This window comes from Thermobia domestica, chromosome 13 (assembly GCF_964235325.1).
Source record: "Thermobia domestica chromosome 13, izTheDome1.hap1.1, whole genome shotgun sequence".
Taxonomy (NCBI): Eukaryota; Metazoa; Arthropoda; class Insecta; order Zygentoma; family Lepismatidae; genus Thermobia; species Thermobia domestica.
In genome coordinates, this window is record NC_137466.1 from 92,608,845 (window position 1) to 92,627,839 (window position 18,995).

Sequence of the window (18,995 nt, forward strand, 5' to 3'; positions counted from 1 at the left end):
TATATCATTCCACTTTCATTGAAATGGTGTCCTAAGGAGAAAAAATGCGTCTAAATAGTTTCCACAAACCTATTCTCCTCGTTCGAAGAACTGATATTTCAGCTAGTCAAATATAATGGAAACGTTGAAACATTACACAAATAGAAGAAACTAGAATGTAAGAACTTTCGCTAAATATTTCATCACTTAGAATCAGGAACTGAGAAGCTTCCACGTTTGTAACATCTTTGTTTGGAATTTCGTGATAGTGTTATCGGGTTGAATTGGAGAAGGCTTAGCAGAGAAATTTAAAGTAAAAATAAAATTTCAAATTTATCCACATTAACATCTAAGTTACGTAATAACCTTCATATTCATATTATATATATATATATATATATATATACTGACTTTATCACGTAATAGTAGAAGGATGATCTTTTAATTACAGGAAGCAAAATGAATAATTCGACATAGCAAACACAATAATGTATTAAACAAATACGCTATCGTACAGGCATGTACAGGCATCTGATTTGTTACTTGTGGTAAACTTAGTAAGATATGTTACTCTTCCTAAAATCAACTCAACTCAGATAATGTTTTCTCTTCTCGTACAATCACTAGATACTATATATACACACACAATTATTTATACAAAACAGATTACTATTAAGATACTACAATAACTTAATTAGAATTGAATTCGAATGATTATTTGAAAAATCACTTAATTTCAAATTATACGATATCGAAACTTTTCAATCGATACAAATAGAAAATCTCTAACAGAAAAAAAGAATACACTTGACTGTAATTTTTCGGCCATTAGTGTCAGTACGTCGGAGGCGAATATTCGTTATACCCCGATTTTAACTTCTAATATAAATAAAATAAAGTTAGTTTGTGTGTGTGTCTGTGTGCGTCCTGGGGACCAGACGAGAGGACCGAGAGTTACCAAATTTGAGTCACGGGCGCCTTGCTCCAGGCCCCAGACCAAGACGAAGCGTTTTTCTTTTTTTTTCAAATTTCAAACCTGAGGGTCTCAGGGGATCGTTAACTGGGACCGTCCTGGGGACCAGACAAGTTCACCGAGAGTTATCAAATTGTGGTCACGGATACCTTGGTCCAGGGCCCAGACCAAGACAAAGCGTTTTTTTTTTTTTTTTTTTTTTTAAATTCGAATCAGTGGGTTCTCAGGGGGGCGTTTACCTCAACATGTAAAAGTAGTAGAAAATGACCGATATTACTGTCGAATTCATAGTTTTCGCGGTCGCTGAGATCAATGGTGAAACTCTGATCGCATTAACTTCCAAATTCACCCTATTTCGCTGCGTGTCGGGAGACAACGGGCGTGGGATACCGAGGCATGTAAAAGTAATCCAAAATGATCGATATTAGTGTAAAATCCATAGTTTTCGCGGTCGCTGAGATCAATGGTGACACTTCCATTAGCGATGACTTGCAAATTCAGATACCATTGTATGCGAGCCTGGGGTCAGCGTGGGGGGGGAGGAGGAGGAAGGGGTACCGAGACATGTAAAAATAGCCCAAAATGACCGATATTAGTGTCAAATCCATAGTTTTCGCGCTTGTTGAAATGAATAGTGGTACTCCCACAGGCACTGACTTCTAAATACATCCCCCATGAGAAGAATAAGTATATTCAGCTAGTTTACAACAAAATAACGGAAATAACGATATAAATCCAATACTAACAATAACTAAATAAACTTTTGCTATTGGTTAAGATAAACAATAAGGGTACATAAAAAGAACAACAATCTTACACTGTAATGGAGACAAAACGGGTCTATTATAGAGGGATTGAATTACATATTTCAGTACGTTTGTATAAAGCTTGGGAGAAATAGTATCACCCTGTTGTAACCCTTCTCTTTCTCACGGCATTTGTACAGCCAAACAGTTAGATAGTTTGTTTCTTATTTCTCCATCAGTTTCGCCCTCCCTGATGGTTTAGTGGCTAGAGCAATGCATTTGTTACACGTTGTCTCGTGTTCAATTCTAGGTGAAAGAACACAAAAATTTAATTTCACAATAAACTCACTTCACTTTCACTTCACTTCACTTTCAATTCACTTTCATTAATCATGCGTCTCCTTTAGCCTAAAGGGAATAACAGTGGGATATTAAATTAAAAAAAAATAATTAAAAAAAAAAAACATTTCTATCAGTTACGTCACTACTTGAATATGCTCTATTGTGTTGTGACCCCTTCCATATTCCGTCCGTTCTCTTAGTTGGGCGATTGCAAACAGTACATTATTAGGTATATAATTACATAGGTCTCTGGGTCCATTCTTACTCAGCAGTATGATCATGGCACTTCTCCATTTCTCGGGACCTTGATCGCTTCGTAAACATTTAGTATAAAATTGCATTAGAACTTTTTCCGTAGCTTTATTTAGTGAGTCTAATATAACTTCATCTTCTTCTGATGCCTTTTCTCATTTCATGTACTTTATAGAGTATACGACTTCTTGGATTACACGTGGAAGCTCTGCCTTCTCTTCATCCTAGCTTTCTTTCACTTCCGGTTCATTGCTTGAACAAAATTTGCTGAAGAATAGCTGAATCTTGTTCAGTGCTTCTTTGCTGTTTTAGTGTTATTATGTAATCAATTTCCGTCGTCCTTACACTTGTCCATTTTTTGTGCGTTTTCTGTTGAAGAAGGAATTCATAATGTACACTTACTCGGCTTCGGCAAATTCTACTAAAAGGTTTATCACGTTCGTCTCGCTTGCCATATCTGAAATTTCCTATTGACCTTTCGTTTGACTCTTTTTGTCCGATTCTGGCGTTGAAATCTCAGATAATAATCTTCATGTACTCTTTATTACGCTAATTTCCATGTAGAATTCCTCCACTTCCTTTTTTAAATAGCTTTTGTGGGAGCATATATACTTGAATTACTTGCAGGGTGAGTTGAAAAGAGTGAATTTTCGAGTATCGAGTTCTAATAGTGTGGAAAAGTTCCGTATTCGCATGCTAATAAAGTAAAAAAAAAAAATAAAATAAAATAAAAAAAAAATCCCATATTTTATCTTCAGTTCACGCAAAGGGTCTGAAGTTTGAAAAAATGAACAAAAACACCAATTATTGATTTAAAGATTAAGTTTCTCGGCTTCTATTAGCATGACTTTATTTTAAGCTGCTTATTAATGGTAAAATATTTTTAAAATTACAGCAGTACATTTAGAGTTCACGTATATGAAACTTTTTTTTTTACAGTATTACAAATAGACTGGAATACCGAGAAAGCTAATTAGATTAATTAAGATATGTTTAAGTGAATCCCAAAGTAAAGTCCGGGTAGGAAAATTTTTGTCCCCGAGCTTCCACGTCGAAAATGGCCTGAAACAAGGAGATGTGTTGTCGCCATTATTATTTAACTTTGTGCTGGAATACGCCATAAGGAAAATCAAAGATAGCAACCAGGGCCTAGAGTTGAACGGCATTCACCAGGTTATGACATATGCTGATGATGTAAATTTAATAGGGGATGATAGGAGAACAGTAGAAATAAATGCAGAGATCTTATTAAACGCTTGCAGGGACATCGGTTTAGAAGTAAATGCAGAGAAAACTAAATACATGGAAGTGCGTCGGGACCGTAATACGGCAAATTGTGGAGGCGTTAAAATATTAAATAATGCTTTTGATAAAGTGGATACTTTCAAATATTTAGGATCAATATTAACAGACGAAAATCATATTCACGAAGAAATTAAATGTCGACTAAAAGCAGGGAATTCGTGTTACTACTCGGTTCAAAATCTCTTGTTGTCGCGAATTCTGTCGAGGAATTTGAAGCTTAAAATATATAAAACGATAATCATGCCTGTTGTTCTGTATGGTTGCGAAACATGGTCGCTTACTCTGAGGGAAGAACATAGACTGAAAGTATTTGAGAACAGGATCCTGAGAAGAATATTCGGACCCAAGAGGAACGAGAATGGGGAATGGTGGAAGCTTCATAACGAGGAACTACATAGTTTATACGGTTTACCCAACATTGTTAGGGTCGTCAAGTCTAGGAGGCTTAGGTGGGCAGGTCATGTAGCTAGAATGGAAGAAGGTAGAAACGCTTTCAAAGTCTTGACTGGTAGACCCATAGGAAAACGAAGATTAGGAAGACCTAATAGCGGATGGGAGGATAATATTAAGATGGATCTCGCAGAGATAGGAATACAAAGTAGAAACTGGATGCAATTAGCTAAGGATAGAAGATAGTGGAGAGCTTTTGTGAACGCGGCACTGAACCTCCGGGTTCCATAGGCCATAGAGTTAGTTAGTTAGTTAGTTATTACAAATAGACGCACTCTTATATTAAAAATATATACAAACTCTTTTTTTTTCATTCATTCTAGAGAGTGATTTTTGATTTTATATATTCAAATTTGATATGAAATAATCAGTTTGCAGCTTTTTGCTATTTTGCAAAATTATTTTAGCTAAAATCTCCCAGATCTTACTACACGAAGGTAGCTGTAATTCGAGTTCCATACACAACTTATGCAACCTTCCAACCACTCAGAGCATGTTAATTACGTTTATCATCATTATCAGTCAAGGGCGTCATATTGAAATCGAATTTCCAACTTAATTTAGGCATCAGATATTGCAATATTGTTCCATTAACCTATCTCTGTTACCTTGTCCGCACACTTTTTCACAAGGTTAAGACATCTTCACACTGAATGTGACAGGGAAGATTATAAATTCAAAAGTCAGATAGAATTTTATTTTGTAGAAATGATAAAATATTCTCTATTATCAAGTTTTCCACCACTGGAGGAGATTAAAGCTTACATTTCGTCCAATCCGCTCAATGTACTCTTTGGAATTAAAATGTATTGAGGCAGGCATAAAAGTTCTAACAGACTTTACCTACGCCTGTTGATTTTTAGCTTTCGGTATTTAACTGTAAACTAACTCTTGTACGTGTTGTCTCTCAGCCACTATCACTGCCAACATGTTCTCAGGTGACAAAAGAATGTATCTCTCTTAATCGCTGGATCGATGATTTAATTAAATGTTGCCCATAAATGTCTCGTGGGGCCGCGGTAGCTCAGTGGTAGAGCGTTCACCTCTAGTGCATGGGGTCCTTTGTTCGTTTCCAGCTCGCTCCAAGTGAACTTTGTAGTGGACATACATACACAGTGTACGTAGGTTTTCTCGGGGTTCTCCGTTTCCTCCCACTTTCTTCATTCCATCATTTCATTCATTTCTCACATCACCGTCTCCTTTAGCCTAGCTGGCATAACCCTGGGGCGTAAAACTTAAAAGATTTCATTCCCATAAATGTCTCGTTCTTTGGAAGACCTTAAAGACATGCTTTCTACCGTGTTTCACTGACTTGTACCTCTTAACTCTTCATGTTTGCACATGAATCCTACTTCATTTCACTTCTGATAGTATTGCAATACTGTAAAGCCTTCTAGTGGAACTTTAAACATATTTAAAGTATACTGAAAACTTCACAGATGTCAGAGATGTTCAATACTCTGCATTTAACGACTGCATGCTCCGGATTTCACCGATAAGATAGGCATTTAAATGGTGAATGAGTACTCGGTCTTCCGACTTTAAGGGTTAATATCAAACCAGGCAGCACCATCCATCTTCGCAATGTGTATGGCTAGTATCTTCAGATGATAGTAGCTGAGAGATAACACTAGAGATGCAAAAAAAGCCGGCTTTTTTGAATCGATGGTTTTTTTCACATAAAAAGCCGGCTTTTTTGAAAAAAAAACGAGAATTTTGGAAATTTTGGCTTTTTTCATTTTCATGATTTTTCTATCTAAATAGCTTACTTATAGTATATTCTATAGTTAGATAAGAATTCCATGACCTAAATGCGATATTTCGCTCTGAAATTCACCATCAAGATGGATGGAGCACATGTTTTACGAATTAAAGCTAACATGAAGAATGTAGTATTTGAGGGCAATTTTAGAGGCTATTTATTTTTATTTTAACTTTTGAGTTATCGACATCTTTTTTCTTCTTTAGATCATTTTAGTTTGTCATCCGTGTTTCATTTCTAAGAGCTTTTAGTACTCTAGCTTCTACCGCAAAAGTTAAACTTGCCCGTTTTTCTATTTATCCGTCAAAGCGTACGTTTTTCAATATATCAGTCAAACCGTACTTCCACATTTCTGTTATACTGTGGCTGTGAAGTGATTTAGCAATAATTTTCCGGACACAACCTTGAATACCAATTTATACAAATAATCAGTAGCGGATTTAGAAAAGTACTTTAGGAGGGGTTTTTCTGATTGTTTCGTTTCCTAAAAAGTCCTAATTTTATTTGGGAGGTGCTTGAAGTTTATGAGTACAGGCATAATTAATATTTCGTTTCGTTTATATGTTTAGCAATAATCTTCCGGATACAACCTTAAAAATCATTTTATACTGTGAATCAGTGGCGGATTTAGAAAAAGTATTTTGGAAAGGGTTTTTCTTACTAATGTTTAATTTTTCTAAACATTCGTAATTTTTATTTGACGGGAGCTTAAAGTTTATGAGTAAAGGCATAACTAATAGATATTTCGTTTGTTGCAGACATTCCGTAACTTTGGGGAACGGGCTTCAGTCCGAAAGACCGACCTCCTAACCTTCGCAAAACTGTCACTGCTGGTAATTAATAATAATAACGATTTAAAAACAATAAGTAAGGAAGTCGGCCAACTCACAGTACACGCACTATTTCTACATTCACAGATGGAATGAAGAAAAGCTTTGTCAGAATGATCGAATGCTGGTTGAATCCCGGACTTCCCGATAGAAGCGCAAAAGCTAATCACTCAGTCATGTTTGTTGTGCAATTGTATTTAGCTTAACTTAAATATATTCCGTAGTACTTTTTTTGGGCGGGGGGGGGGGGGGCGGAGTTCCGTAATGATATGTTGAATCCCTCTTGTTAAAAATTCAGAAAACTTGAGGATTGGGTAAACCGTGGTGGTGGTTGTATAAAACTTAACTGTAGAATTTCAAGAATATGCAGAACCAAAAGCTCTAGATGTGCAGCCTTTAAGTGTATCATATAAATCTAAGTATTTCTCTTATGTTTTATTTTAATTTTATTTTGTTTCAAAAAGAGGGTATGGAATATTTTGAAGTAAAAATACTACATACTATTTTGCTAGTTATTTGTGTATTTTTTAAAAGAAGTGTTTACTTTTAGGGTTGGCTGGTTTACACCAACTTTTTTTTAAATAACTGGTTTAAACCAAAAAAATAAAAAGAATGAAAAATGCGAATCGTGTGAACTTCATGGTGACGTTTCCAGATATCAAACCACCTGCAATAGTTTTATTTCCCTTTCACCTTTTAATCAAGGTGTCCCATGTTCAATTCTCGGTCGAACCACAACCCTTCTTTCATGCGTAAACCAAGTAGCGGTTCGGATGTCAGTTTAAGCGAAAGTCTTCTCCTTGATAACCTCGGTATTTCGTAAGGATGTTAAGACTAAACATACGAAACGAAACCAAATTGTATATTTCTGCATGCCTAAATGCCTGTTGTTTTATAAAGAAGCCAAGATTGCTTAAATATATTGATAGAAATTGGCAAAATTTATCGATTGCCTACGTAGCTTCCAACATTAGCTTGGATTGGACTTTCAATGATATCTACGTACTAAATTTGTAATTTAATACCTCAGTTTTAGCGTACTGATTATGATACGTTGACCTTTAAATTTTACATGCAAAGCAATAACAGGATTTTCCCGTTATTGTCTTACATTTCAAGTAATGACGGGATTTTCCCGATGGATAGGGCGGGAGATTCTCAATTTAAGAAATTTACTAACCGGAGTCTTTAAGCTTATGGGAGTTCTTCCGGCATAACCCCGTTGTTGCATAATAACACCAAGGCGAAACAAACTTATTTCTGTGGATATGTAATATAAATACATAAAGCAAAAAATCTAAATCAAAAAAGCCTGGTTTAAACATCCCCCAAAAAACGGGTTTTTGGCATTTTCAAAAACAACCATGGTTCTTGCCAACTCTGCTTACTTTTGTATATAGGAGGTTAAAAAATTCTTATTATATACATTGGTTAATCCTGTGGAATTCATAATGTAAATATGTTGAAGAAAAATTGTTTGAAATATCTTTCCGAAATTCATAGTTTATTTTCGAGGTTTTATACTATTATCAGCATCGACCACTAATTAAATGACTTTTTGTGTTATAGAGAAGCGAAACAAAGTCTGCTTTATCAATTTAAAGCAGACTTTTGAAAAATGTCCAAAATTTCCCAAGCAAAAAAGCGAAGCAGAAAAAACCGAGTTTTTTTCCGAGCCCTTGCATCTCTAGATAACACATACGGGAGTTGCGTTATAGGAACATACTGAAAGTTACGAATCAACAGACGAAGGGCAAATATGTTGGAACTGTTATGCATCCCTCAATTAGAGATGCAAAAAGCCGGCTTTTTTGAATCGATGTTTTTTTTTTCACATAAAAAGCCGGCTTTTTAGGGAAAAAACAAGAATTTTGGAAATTTTGGCGTTTTTCATTTTCATGATTTTTCTATCTAAATAGCTTTCTTATAGTGTATTCTATAGTAGATAAGAATTCTATGACCTAAATGCCATATTTCGCTCTGAAATTCACCACCAAGATGAATGGAGCATATGTTTTACGAATTAAAGCTAACATGAAGAATTTGAGGGCAATTTTAGAGGCTATTTAACTTTTTTTAACTTTTGAGTTATCGACATTTTTTTCTTCTCTAGATCATTTTAGTTTGTCATCCGTGTTTCATTTCCAAGAGCTTAGTACTCTAGCTTCTAGCGCGAAAGTTAAACTTATGTTTTTCTATATATCCATCAAAGCGTACCTTTTTCAATATCGTCAAACCGTAATTCCACATTTCTGTTAAACTGTAGTTGTGGAACGATTTAGCAACAATTTTCCGGGTACAACCTTGAATACTATTTTATATAAATATTCAATAGTGGATTTAGAAAAGTACTTTGGGAGGGTTTTCTCTGATTGTTTCGTTTTCTAAAATGCCCTAATTTTATTTGGGAGGAGCTTGAAGTTTATGAGTACAGGCATAATTAATATTTCGTTTCGTTTATATATTTAGCGATAATCTTCCGGATACAACCTTGATCATTTTATACTGAGAATCGGTGGCGGATTTAGAAAAGTATTTTGAGAGGGGTTTTCCTTACTAATGTTTAGTTTTTCTAAACATTCGTAATTTTTATTTGACGGGAGCTTAAAGTTTATGAGTAAAGGCATAACTAATAGATATTTCGTTCGTTTTAGACATTCCGTAATTTTGGGGAACAGACTTCAGTCCGAAAGACCGCCCCCTAACCTTCGCAAAACCGTCACTGCTGGTATTTAGTAATAATAACAATTTTAAAACAATAAGCAAGGAGAAAGGCCAACTCACAGTACACGCACTATTTCTACTTCACATATGGAATTAAGAAAAGCTTTGTCAGAATGGTCGAATGCTGGGTTGAATCCCGGACTTCCCGATAGAAGCGCAAAAGCTCCACTCAGTCATGTTTGTTGTCCAGCTGTTAACTTAAATATATTGCGTAGTCCTTTTTTTTTTCGGGTGGTGGTGGGGTGGGGAGAGTTCCGTAATGAAATGAAGGGTGTGAGCCAAGAACATGACCAACAAATTTTCAATTGCTGAGTTATGCAGCACCAGATAGACTGCAACGCATACCGCTTCATTTAATCCTTCATGTATAGTCTTATATGAAAAATCAGCGATTGTGCAGCAGAAAATCTCTAATTTCTTAAAATAGTAAAATTGTGGGTTACCATGTTCTTGCCTCACACCTTTCATATGTTGAATCCTTCTTGTTAAAAATTCAGAGAACTTGACTGAGTAAACCGTGATGGTGGTTATATAAAACTATAGAATTTCAAGAATATACAGAACCAAAAGCTCTAGATATGCAGCCTTTAAGTGTATCATATAAATCTAAGTATTTCTCTTATGTTTTATTTTAATTTTATTTTGTTCCAAAAAGAGGGTATGGAATATTTTGAAGTAAAAATACTACAAAGAATTTTGCTAGTTATTTGTATATTTTTTAAAAGAAGTATTTACTTTTAGGTTTGGCTGGTTTATATCAGCTGTTTTTTTCTTTAAAAAAAAACAACTGGTTTAAACCGAAAAAAAAAAAAAAATAAAAAGAACGATAAATGCGAATCGTGTGAACTTCATAGTGATGTTTCCACACATCAAACCATCTGCATTAGTTTTATTTCCTTCTCACCTTTTAATCAAGGTGTCCTGTGTTCAATTCTCAGTCGAAAAACAACCCTTCTTTCATGCGTAAACAAAGTAGCGGTTCGGATGTCAGTTTAAGCGAAAGTCTTCTTCTTGATAACCTAGGCATTACATAGGTATGTTAAGCCTGAACATACGAAACGAAACCAAATGGTATATTTCTGCATGCTGAATGGCTATTGTTTTATAAAGAAGCCAAGGTTGCTTAAATGTATTGATAGAAATTGGCAAAATTTATCGATTGCCTACATAGCTTCCAACATTAGCTTAGATTGGACTTTCAATGATATCTACATACTAAATTTGTAATTTAATACCTCAGTTTTAGCGTACTGATTATGATACGTTGAACTTTAAATTTTACATGCAAAGCAATAACAGGATTTTTCGGTTATTGTTTTACATTTAGAGTAATGACGGGATTTTCCCAATGGCTAGGGCGGGAGTTTCCCAATTTGAGAAATTTACTGACCGGACTTCTTTAAGCTTATGTGATCTCTTCCAGCATAACTCCGTTGTTGCATAATAACACCAAGGCGAAAAAAACTTATTTCTGTCAATATATAATATAAATACATAAAGCAAAATACCTAAATCCAATAAACCTGGTAAAAAAAAAAAAAAAAAAAACTAGTTCAAACTCCCCCCAAACAACGGGTTTTTGGCATTTTCAAAAACAACCATGGTTCTTGCCAACCCTGCTTACTATTGTATATAGGAGATTTAAAAAATCTTATTATATACATTGGTTAATCCTTTGGAACTTATAATGTAAATATGTTGAGAAGTAAAATTGTTTGAAATATCTTTTCGAAATTCATGGTTTATTTTCGAGGTTTTATATTATTATCGACATCAACCACTAATTAAATGACTTTTTGTGTTATAGAGAAGCGAAACAAAATCTGTTTTATGAATTTAAAGCAGAATTTTGAAAAAAGCCCAAAATTTCCCAAGCAAAAAAGCGAAGCAGAAAAAAACGATTTTTTTTTCCAAAAAAGCCGGTTTTTTTCGAGCCCTTACATCTCTACCCTCAATACATTCTGATTGCTAGGAATACATTGAGATGATTGATTAGACGAAATATAAGTTATCATTCCCTCCAATGACGAAAGCTTGACAAAAGATGATATCATTTGTGCAAAATAAAACTCTGTCTGATCTTAGAATTTATAAATTTCTTCTGTTACACTCAAACAGTGCAAATATGAGTTAAATTTGTGACAAAGTCCACTGGAAAATTATGCTGACAAGGTAATAGAGGTGACTACGTTAGGGGAACATTGTAATATCTGATGCTTGGAAAAGGATTATTTAAGATTCCCTGAATGGTTGGATGGCTGGGTAGGACATAGTGGAGCTCGAATTGCAGCCACCTCTACGTGGTGAGACCTGGGTCATTCTAGGAAAAATAATTTTGTAAAGTGGTCGAAAAGCTGCAAGCTAATGGTTCATATCAAATCTGAATATATAGAATTACTCTTTACAACAAATGAGGAAAAGAAAATGGCCCTGTAAATATTTTTAATCAAGCACGTGAGTGATAGCCCTCCTGTTATATGTGAAAACTAAGTTTCTAGTTTCAACCACTGGGAGGTATTAGATGGCTAGTTCAGTCTGTTTCACACATTTTCGCCTGATTCTCAGCGTGCAAGTGTCCTTCCGGTTAAATACCAGACACCATTTGCAGTTCATATATATTAACATTATCAGGGCATATATGAGATTTGGTGTGTATTAGCTAATTTAAATTAATTTCTGTTTTGTTTCAAAGGTGAGAAAATTGATGCCCGAGTGTTAAGAGAATAAATCAATTTTCAAAAACAAATTACCCCATAAATTGGTATAATCAGGTATGAATTTTGATCAAACTACGATTTGTTATATTATACATATTGCTCTGTATGCTGATTTTGCACCTTTCGTATTAATTCTAAATCGCCGAGTAACACAAAGAATTTAACAGCAACAATAAAGTTAACATATTACAACACTTCAATCGGAAAGCAAAAATAATAATAAAAAGTAATGCTCAGAATGCTTACTTTCGTTCCTTCGTAATTTAAAACTCCAATGCAACTGACTGGAACAAGTCTCAAACACGCTCTGCCTAAGTCCCTCCGTCCTAAAGCAAATACATATGGGATTTCAAACGAATCTGCGGTTGTCTTCATTTGATTTATAACATCATCAAGCCCACCTGCAGAAAACAAAGTGTCTATTATATTAATAAGACCACTTTAAACAACAACAAAAACAATTAATATGTTTATTTGTTTTCATCCAAAAGACACTTTTTTAAAATTTAATTTGGTTGATGCAGGCATCACAAACTTGGGAATACATAAAATATTATCAAAACTTTTATTTCTTAAAAAATGAAATAAACTGATACCGTGATATTAAAACAGCAACAATTCTCTTTCTTGAACTTTTCAAAATCCAAATTACATGCTGCGTTGCATAATAGTAAAAGGCAAAGAATTTTCTTTTTTATGTTCGTGAAGCTTTTGTAACACGCTTACACATCACTTGCACTTACCTACTCATAGTACGAGATTTGTACGTCAATATTGAAAATCGTAAATTAATTAGAGTATATTGTGCTAATAACTAGGGATAAAGTAATTATTTTGAAATGAATTATATGGACGTGATAGTATGACAGATTTTATCACCGGTGTAAATAGGAATACAAACGCTAATAGAGTACTGTCAGATATAGGTAGAATTAACAGCTTTATACCATCACACTACGTACTTAATATCAACAATGGAATGCAAGAAAGACTTTAATTCAAATCTGTAAGTTAGATACCGTTACGCTATTTAGTAACTTAGAAATCTTTATGCTGGTTTTACTTTTATTCTGTATTACATTTCAGCCAGACAGAAGAAACGCATCCTAATATTAGTTTAACTAAGTGAACTACAGATTCGTAATCTTACAATGGATGACAGTGTTTGAAAGTGGAATTTAGAAAATCTAAAAACACTGCATATATATTATCAAATGTAAAATACAAGGTAAGTTGATCTCATGAGATTTCGAAGTAGCGATTTAAGACCAGGTGGGAACCATAAATATTGACACCCCACCTAATGTCTTGATATTTTCGCCCTAATATTTACCATTAATATATTTACTTACAGTTTGTTCTATATGATATGATATTTTTGTGCCTCATTAATTTTTCATTATCTACAATGGGACTGTGATGGCAATCAACAGTTAAAAACTAAAACTCGGGGGCAATCCAAATGAAATCGACCAATTTCCAGGACAAAGGTTGCTGACAAAATTTATTTATTTATTTATTTATTTATTTTTTACCTAAGTTTGTACCACATTCAGGAAGTTGGAAACGGGCATTCATTTATTTTTTAGCCACGCAGGTTTGTTTGTAGCGGCCATTTTGTATAGGCGCGTTTGCGTATTTTGCACTTTTCAGAGGATTCCGTTAAACGCTGTAAGTTTTTAGGTTTTAAACATAATAAGTTCAAACCAAAAACATATTAAAGATAATGGAGTGGACAACATTCTATGTTCTGTGCACATTCAGATGTACTTTAGAACGTCGAAACTTAAAGCTCTGAACACTGAGGTTGGAAATCTGGAAATGACCATTTTGGAATGTACAGTTTGAAACGAAATAAATAAAATTTAACTTCAACATTTTGTCTACATAGAGATCAGATAGTAAACAATGTTCCAAACAAGTTTCAGATCTGAGAACCATACACTTGATTTTTTTGGAATTTTTAAACATTGCGAATTTTCGAAAAGCAACTATTTTCACCATCAAATATATTAGGAAGGACACAAGTGAAAAATCCCAAATTTGCACAAAATAGACGATAGTTGTGCAGTAACAAGTGCGTAAAATTGCATCATTGAGACTTGATTAGTTTCTGAGTTATAAGTTGTTACAATAATGTGAAATTCTCGATTTCGACAGCTGAACAGATGTACAGATTTTGTGTTGATAGGATCTCAGGTATACAATTTATCTATATTTCATCAGAAGTGCAGTCAAAGAGCAAGAAATTCAAGATTTGCTACTTGTAAAAGAATTATCAATACCAGGTCATATAATAGATTTATACCTTTGACGCAGACACAAATCAGATGTTATGAATACTCACAATCAGATGAATTTACTGATTGCAGTACTTCAGTACTTCCAGAACATAGCATGTTGTCATTTGCACCTAATGACACCGTAGCCTGTATTTACGAGAAGAAATGGTGGATTTCGAGAATTGAAGACATCAGTCAGGAAAATAACGATCTATTTGTTTCCTTTTTCCATCCCCATTGTCGAAGAACCTCTTTTAAACTATCTACGAATGATAAAGTGTGGGTGCCAATCAGTAAGGTTCTCCGGAAACTCACATACACAGAGTTCACAACTCCTACAGGTCGTACTTTCAATATCAGAGCCAAACTCTGTACACAAATTAGTTAATTGTTTACTTCACTAATGTCTTAACAGCAGCACTATACGCAGAAAAGAAATAACAGACGCGTTTCGTCTAGGGATGGGCAAAACCGGTTTTCATAAAAGCCAGAAACCGGTTTCTGAAAAACCGAAAACCGACATCCGAAAACTGGTTTCGGTGAAAACTTGGAAAACAGACAAAACTATTTCTGTGGGAACAACGAAACACTATTCTGGTCAGAAATAGAATCAATTTTGGAAAGAAACCGAACCGATTTTGAAGAAAACCGAAACCAGATCCGGTGAAAAACCGACCCGGTTAAAAAAACCGAAACCGGTTTCGGTGAAAACCCGTTTTTTGAAATTTTTCAAAAACCGTTTTCGGTTTTTCTAAAAACCGAAAAACCGGCTTTCGTGCCAACCACTAGTTTCGTCTTTTGTTCAAGATATGATTTATAAATTATGCACACTTTACCCATTTAACATTACTGTTGTGTTATATTGGCTTTTGCTACGAAATTTATATCCGCGCTTCATGATATTGACGTCCCAAAGAAGAAAAAACTTCCAGAGAAGAGAAAACTCAGAAACAACTCAAATCTCAGTGTTGCAATTTTACCCACTTGTTACTGCACAACTATCGTCTATTTTGTGCAAATTTGGAATTTCTCACTTGTGTCTTTCCTCAGATATTTGATGGTGAAAATACTTGCTTTTCGAAAATTCGCAATGTTTAAAAATTTCCAAAAAATCAAGTATATGGTTCTCAGATCTGAAATTTATTGGGACGTTGCCTACTATCTAGTCTCTATGTAGACAAAAATTGATGGTGAGTCTAATTTATTTCGTTTCAAAATATACATTCCAAATTGGCCATTTCTAGGCCTCATCTTTTTTTTTTTCTTCGACGTTCTACAGCACGTCTCAATGTGCACAGAACACACAATGTTGCCCATTCCATTACCTTTCGTATAGTTTTGGTTTGAACTCATTGTTTTTAAAATCTAAAAACTTACAGTGTTTAACGGAATCCTCTGAAAAGTTCAAAATACGCTCAGGTGCTTATACAAAATGGCAGCTACGACAAACCCTGCGCAGGTAAAAAAAAATAAAAATAAATGAATATCCGTTTTCAACTCCCTGAATGTAGTATGAACTTGGGTAAAAAATTTAAAAAATAACTAAATTTTGTCAGCAACCATGATTGGTCGATTTCATTTGGATTGCCCCATCGATCTGAAAATCAAACTATAGAACTCCTTCCTCATTTCTCTTCAGTTGGCTAAAGTATCATGAATTCTCAAGTCCTCCACTAAAAATGGAGGTCAACTCCACAAACAGCGATCGATACTTATGATGATTATATATAAAACTAGTGTCATTTACCCGCTTCGCTGGGTTAAAATAAAACTTAGTAATATGTTCCGTTAGTCAGTCACATTTTACTATTACTGAAGCGTTCTCTGATAGACGATGTTTTTGTCTTGCGTTCTTCAACCAGAACATACAAAGTTTCGGGATTTGCAACTCAAAATACTGCCACATAAAGTTGACCATGTGAGAAGCAAGGGGTTCTCTCCCCCAAGTTGCGGGGCTGAATTTGGATTTAAACGGCATCGGAAGTGCCACTATCTATCTCAGCGACCCCCAAAACTATGGATTCGACATTAATATAGGTAATTTTCAATCATTTTTATATATCTCCCCCTCCCATAAGTTGCTACGTCAAAAGAAATGATAAAAACCATCCCAGACCCCAACCTCATCTATGCTGAAAATTTGATCGAGATTGTTCGGGTGGTTCAAGAGTTATTAAGTCACAAACATAGTCACTTTCATTTATATATATATATATATATATATATATATATATATCGATAGGCTCTTAATCTATGTATATAACCTGTTGGTCTTAATAATACAATGCAAAATTTTCAGCCATCTAAATTATTTTATTGTGTTTCTGCCTAGTCAATATAATGATGTAATATTCAACCTTACAATACAACGGCGATAATGAACACAAAAACTGTAATAATTATATATCAACATTATAGTACGTTATGTATTATAAATTTAATATTTATATTTTTCTCGTCTTTACAAAATTTCCATGGCGCTCTTCGCTTAGTATTCATGGCCAATTAAATAAGGAAATAGTACAACATTATCCTTGTACATTACACAATGTACTATTGTAGTTTGCCACTATCACATATTGCGAAGACTACAGAAATACCAACTGGTACCACGACTTCATTTTTGTTGAAATTTCAAACTAAGTGTTTCACAGAACATCAAATAGTAGGAACTCACGCTCTACATTTTAAATATAAATTTATATCGCATTTAACTTATAATAGCTGTAATATTTTCCATAAATAGAAGCTTTGCTTTGTACAGTATATACTTAAAACACAAACAAACTATTCGCTGAGTAAAACAATATATTCACATTAAAAAACTACATACGTGTTACTTGGCGAAACTGTAACACACAGGTAGTTTTTAAATGTGAATATATTGTTTTGCTCAGCAAAAAGTTAGTTTGTGCTTAATTATAATAGCTACATTCGTCAGCATAGATTTTGGAAGAACAACTGCATGAAATAACTATACCAATCACTATCTTACAAATTAAATATTCATGAAACAAATGAAATAATTTGGAGTCAGGATTCTGAAGTGTACTTAAATACACCTTCCAATAATATTTCAGATTTTGAACAATTTTATGTTTACTGCAGTTCGATAAGTAGTAGAATTTTAAAAAGTACATACACCATTTAATAATATTTTAGATTTTTGAACAATTTTATATTTACTGCAATCTGATAAGTAGTGTAATTTTAAAAATTATGTGTTCTTTATGCAATAATTTCTTACAAACTAGGCGTTTAATGAAGACGTGTTTGAATTATTGTCAACTGTGAAAGGTGATAAAAGAAACTTCGAAAGGATAAGTTAGAAACTGACACTCCTTGTAACCGTTAAACTTATCTTTAATTCGCAAACAAAACTGTCAAATATAGGCAAAATATTAGGGATCAAAGAGGAGATATAAACACATATTTTTAATTTTTTAAAAATGATTTGCTTATTTTCTGAGTAAGATATTACTTCTTACCTTTGGATTTAACTCTTTCCAAATCAGAAGCAATGATAATGAGTTTGAGTTTCTTTAACATAAGATACTTTCTGACTTCACGCAAACCAACCACGTATCTCCGTCGAGCGTGTGCTTTCACGGGATCTCTCTCATACTGCCGATCTTGGAATCTTACAATGTCTTGGATCAAAGCTTTTACCGCAGCCTGTAACTCTTGGCTCATCATATTATCACAGTAGCTATATTAAATAAATTAGGAGAAAATATATATAACCATTTGTGTGGAATCAAAATACAGTACATTGAAATGTACTAAACAAAATACACAGGATTGTCTTTCATTTCAAACTACGGTTATATGTAGTTTCCATTTCGTTACCTATTTCAAAGGGCAAACAAAACTTAAACACTTAAATGAGAAAAATGATGATCAGTGTTATAAGAAATTATTTCTGGAGCGCAAATGTAAAAATAGCAAATTCGATTCAACGACGTAGTATGTAGATTTGGCGATGGAAACAATTGTGAGTTTACTATTTTTTTTATTATTATTTCTCAACTGCTTTAATATTAACTTGCTCGACTCACCGAACGAAAATAGATCAATAAATCTATATATAAATAAAAGAAATAGTACTGAGAGTCTGATCAACGTCCAGGCGAAACTGCGTAGAAACTTGAAATTTTGACAGTGCAAAGGATTTGTGATGTTAAGGTACGACTAAGGACGGATTTTTTGAAAATTAGACGATGAAGGAAGGGGGTATAGGGGTGTCAATTATCATAGTAAAATGTCCCTATCTCCAAAGTTTTGAAGGGTAGAAACATTAAATTTGGTATCTGGGCTTTCCATTTAAAAATAATTACACACGTGTTTCAGAGTTTTTTGATATTTCCCATAAAAGGAAGACAAAAAGGTGAAGTTACAAGTGTTATAACAGGATGGCCATATCTTGAAATCCTTTATGGGGCAGAGTGGCTCAGTGGTAGAGTGTTCACCACTGGTGCGTGGGATATTTGGTTCGATCTCAGCTCGGGCGAAGTGGGCTTTGCGGTGAATGAACACCGTGTAGGTGGGTCTTATCGGGGTTCTCCCACTTTCTTCATTCCATCATTTTATTCATTCTCATTATCACCGTTTCTTTAGCATACACGGCATAATC

General features: G+C 34.2%; 1 protein-coding gene across 2 annotated transcripts in view; it reads right to left on the reverse strand.

Annotated features, from left to right (window-relative positions):
* Sbp2 (SECIS-binding protein 2) overlaps positions 1-18,995 on the reverse strand; it is a 61,476-nt gene that overhangs the window by 7,138 nt on the left and 35,343 nt on the right. For both annotated transcript variants that reach the window (XM_081736092.1, XM_081736093.1), the window contains exons 5-6: positions 17,851-18,071; positions 12,327-12,481 (exon numbers count right to left, since the gene is read on the reverse strand). In XM_081736092.1, the coding sequence (XP_081592218.1) occupies positions 12,327-12,481; positions 17,851-18,071 (376 nt within the window). The remainder of the gene's footprint in view (positions 1-12,326; positions 12,482-17,850; positions 18,072-18,995) is intronic.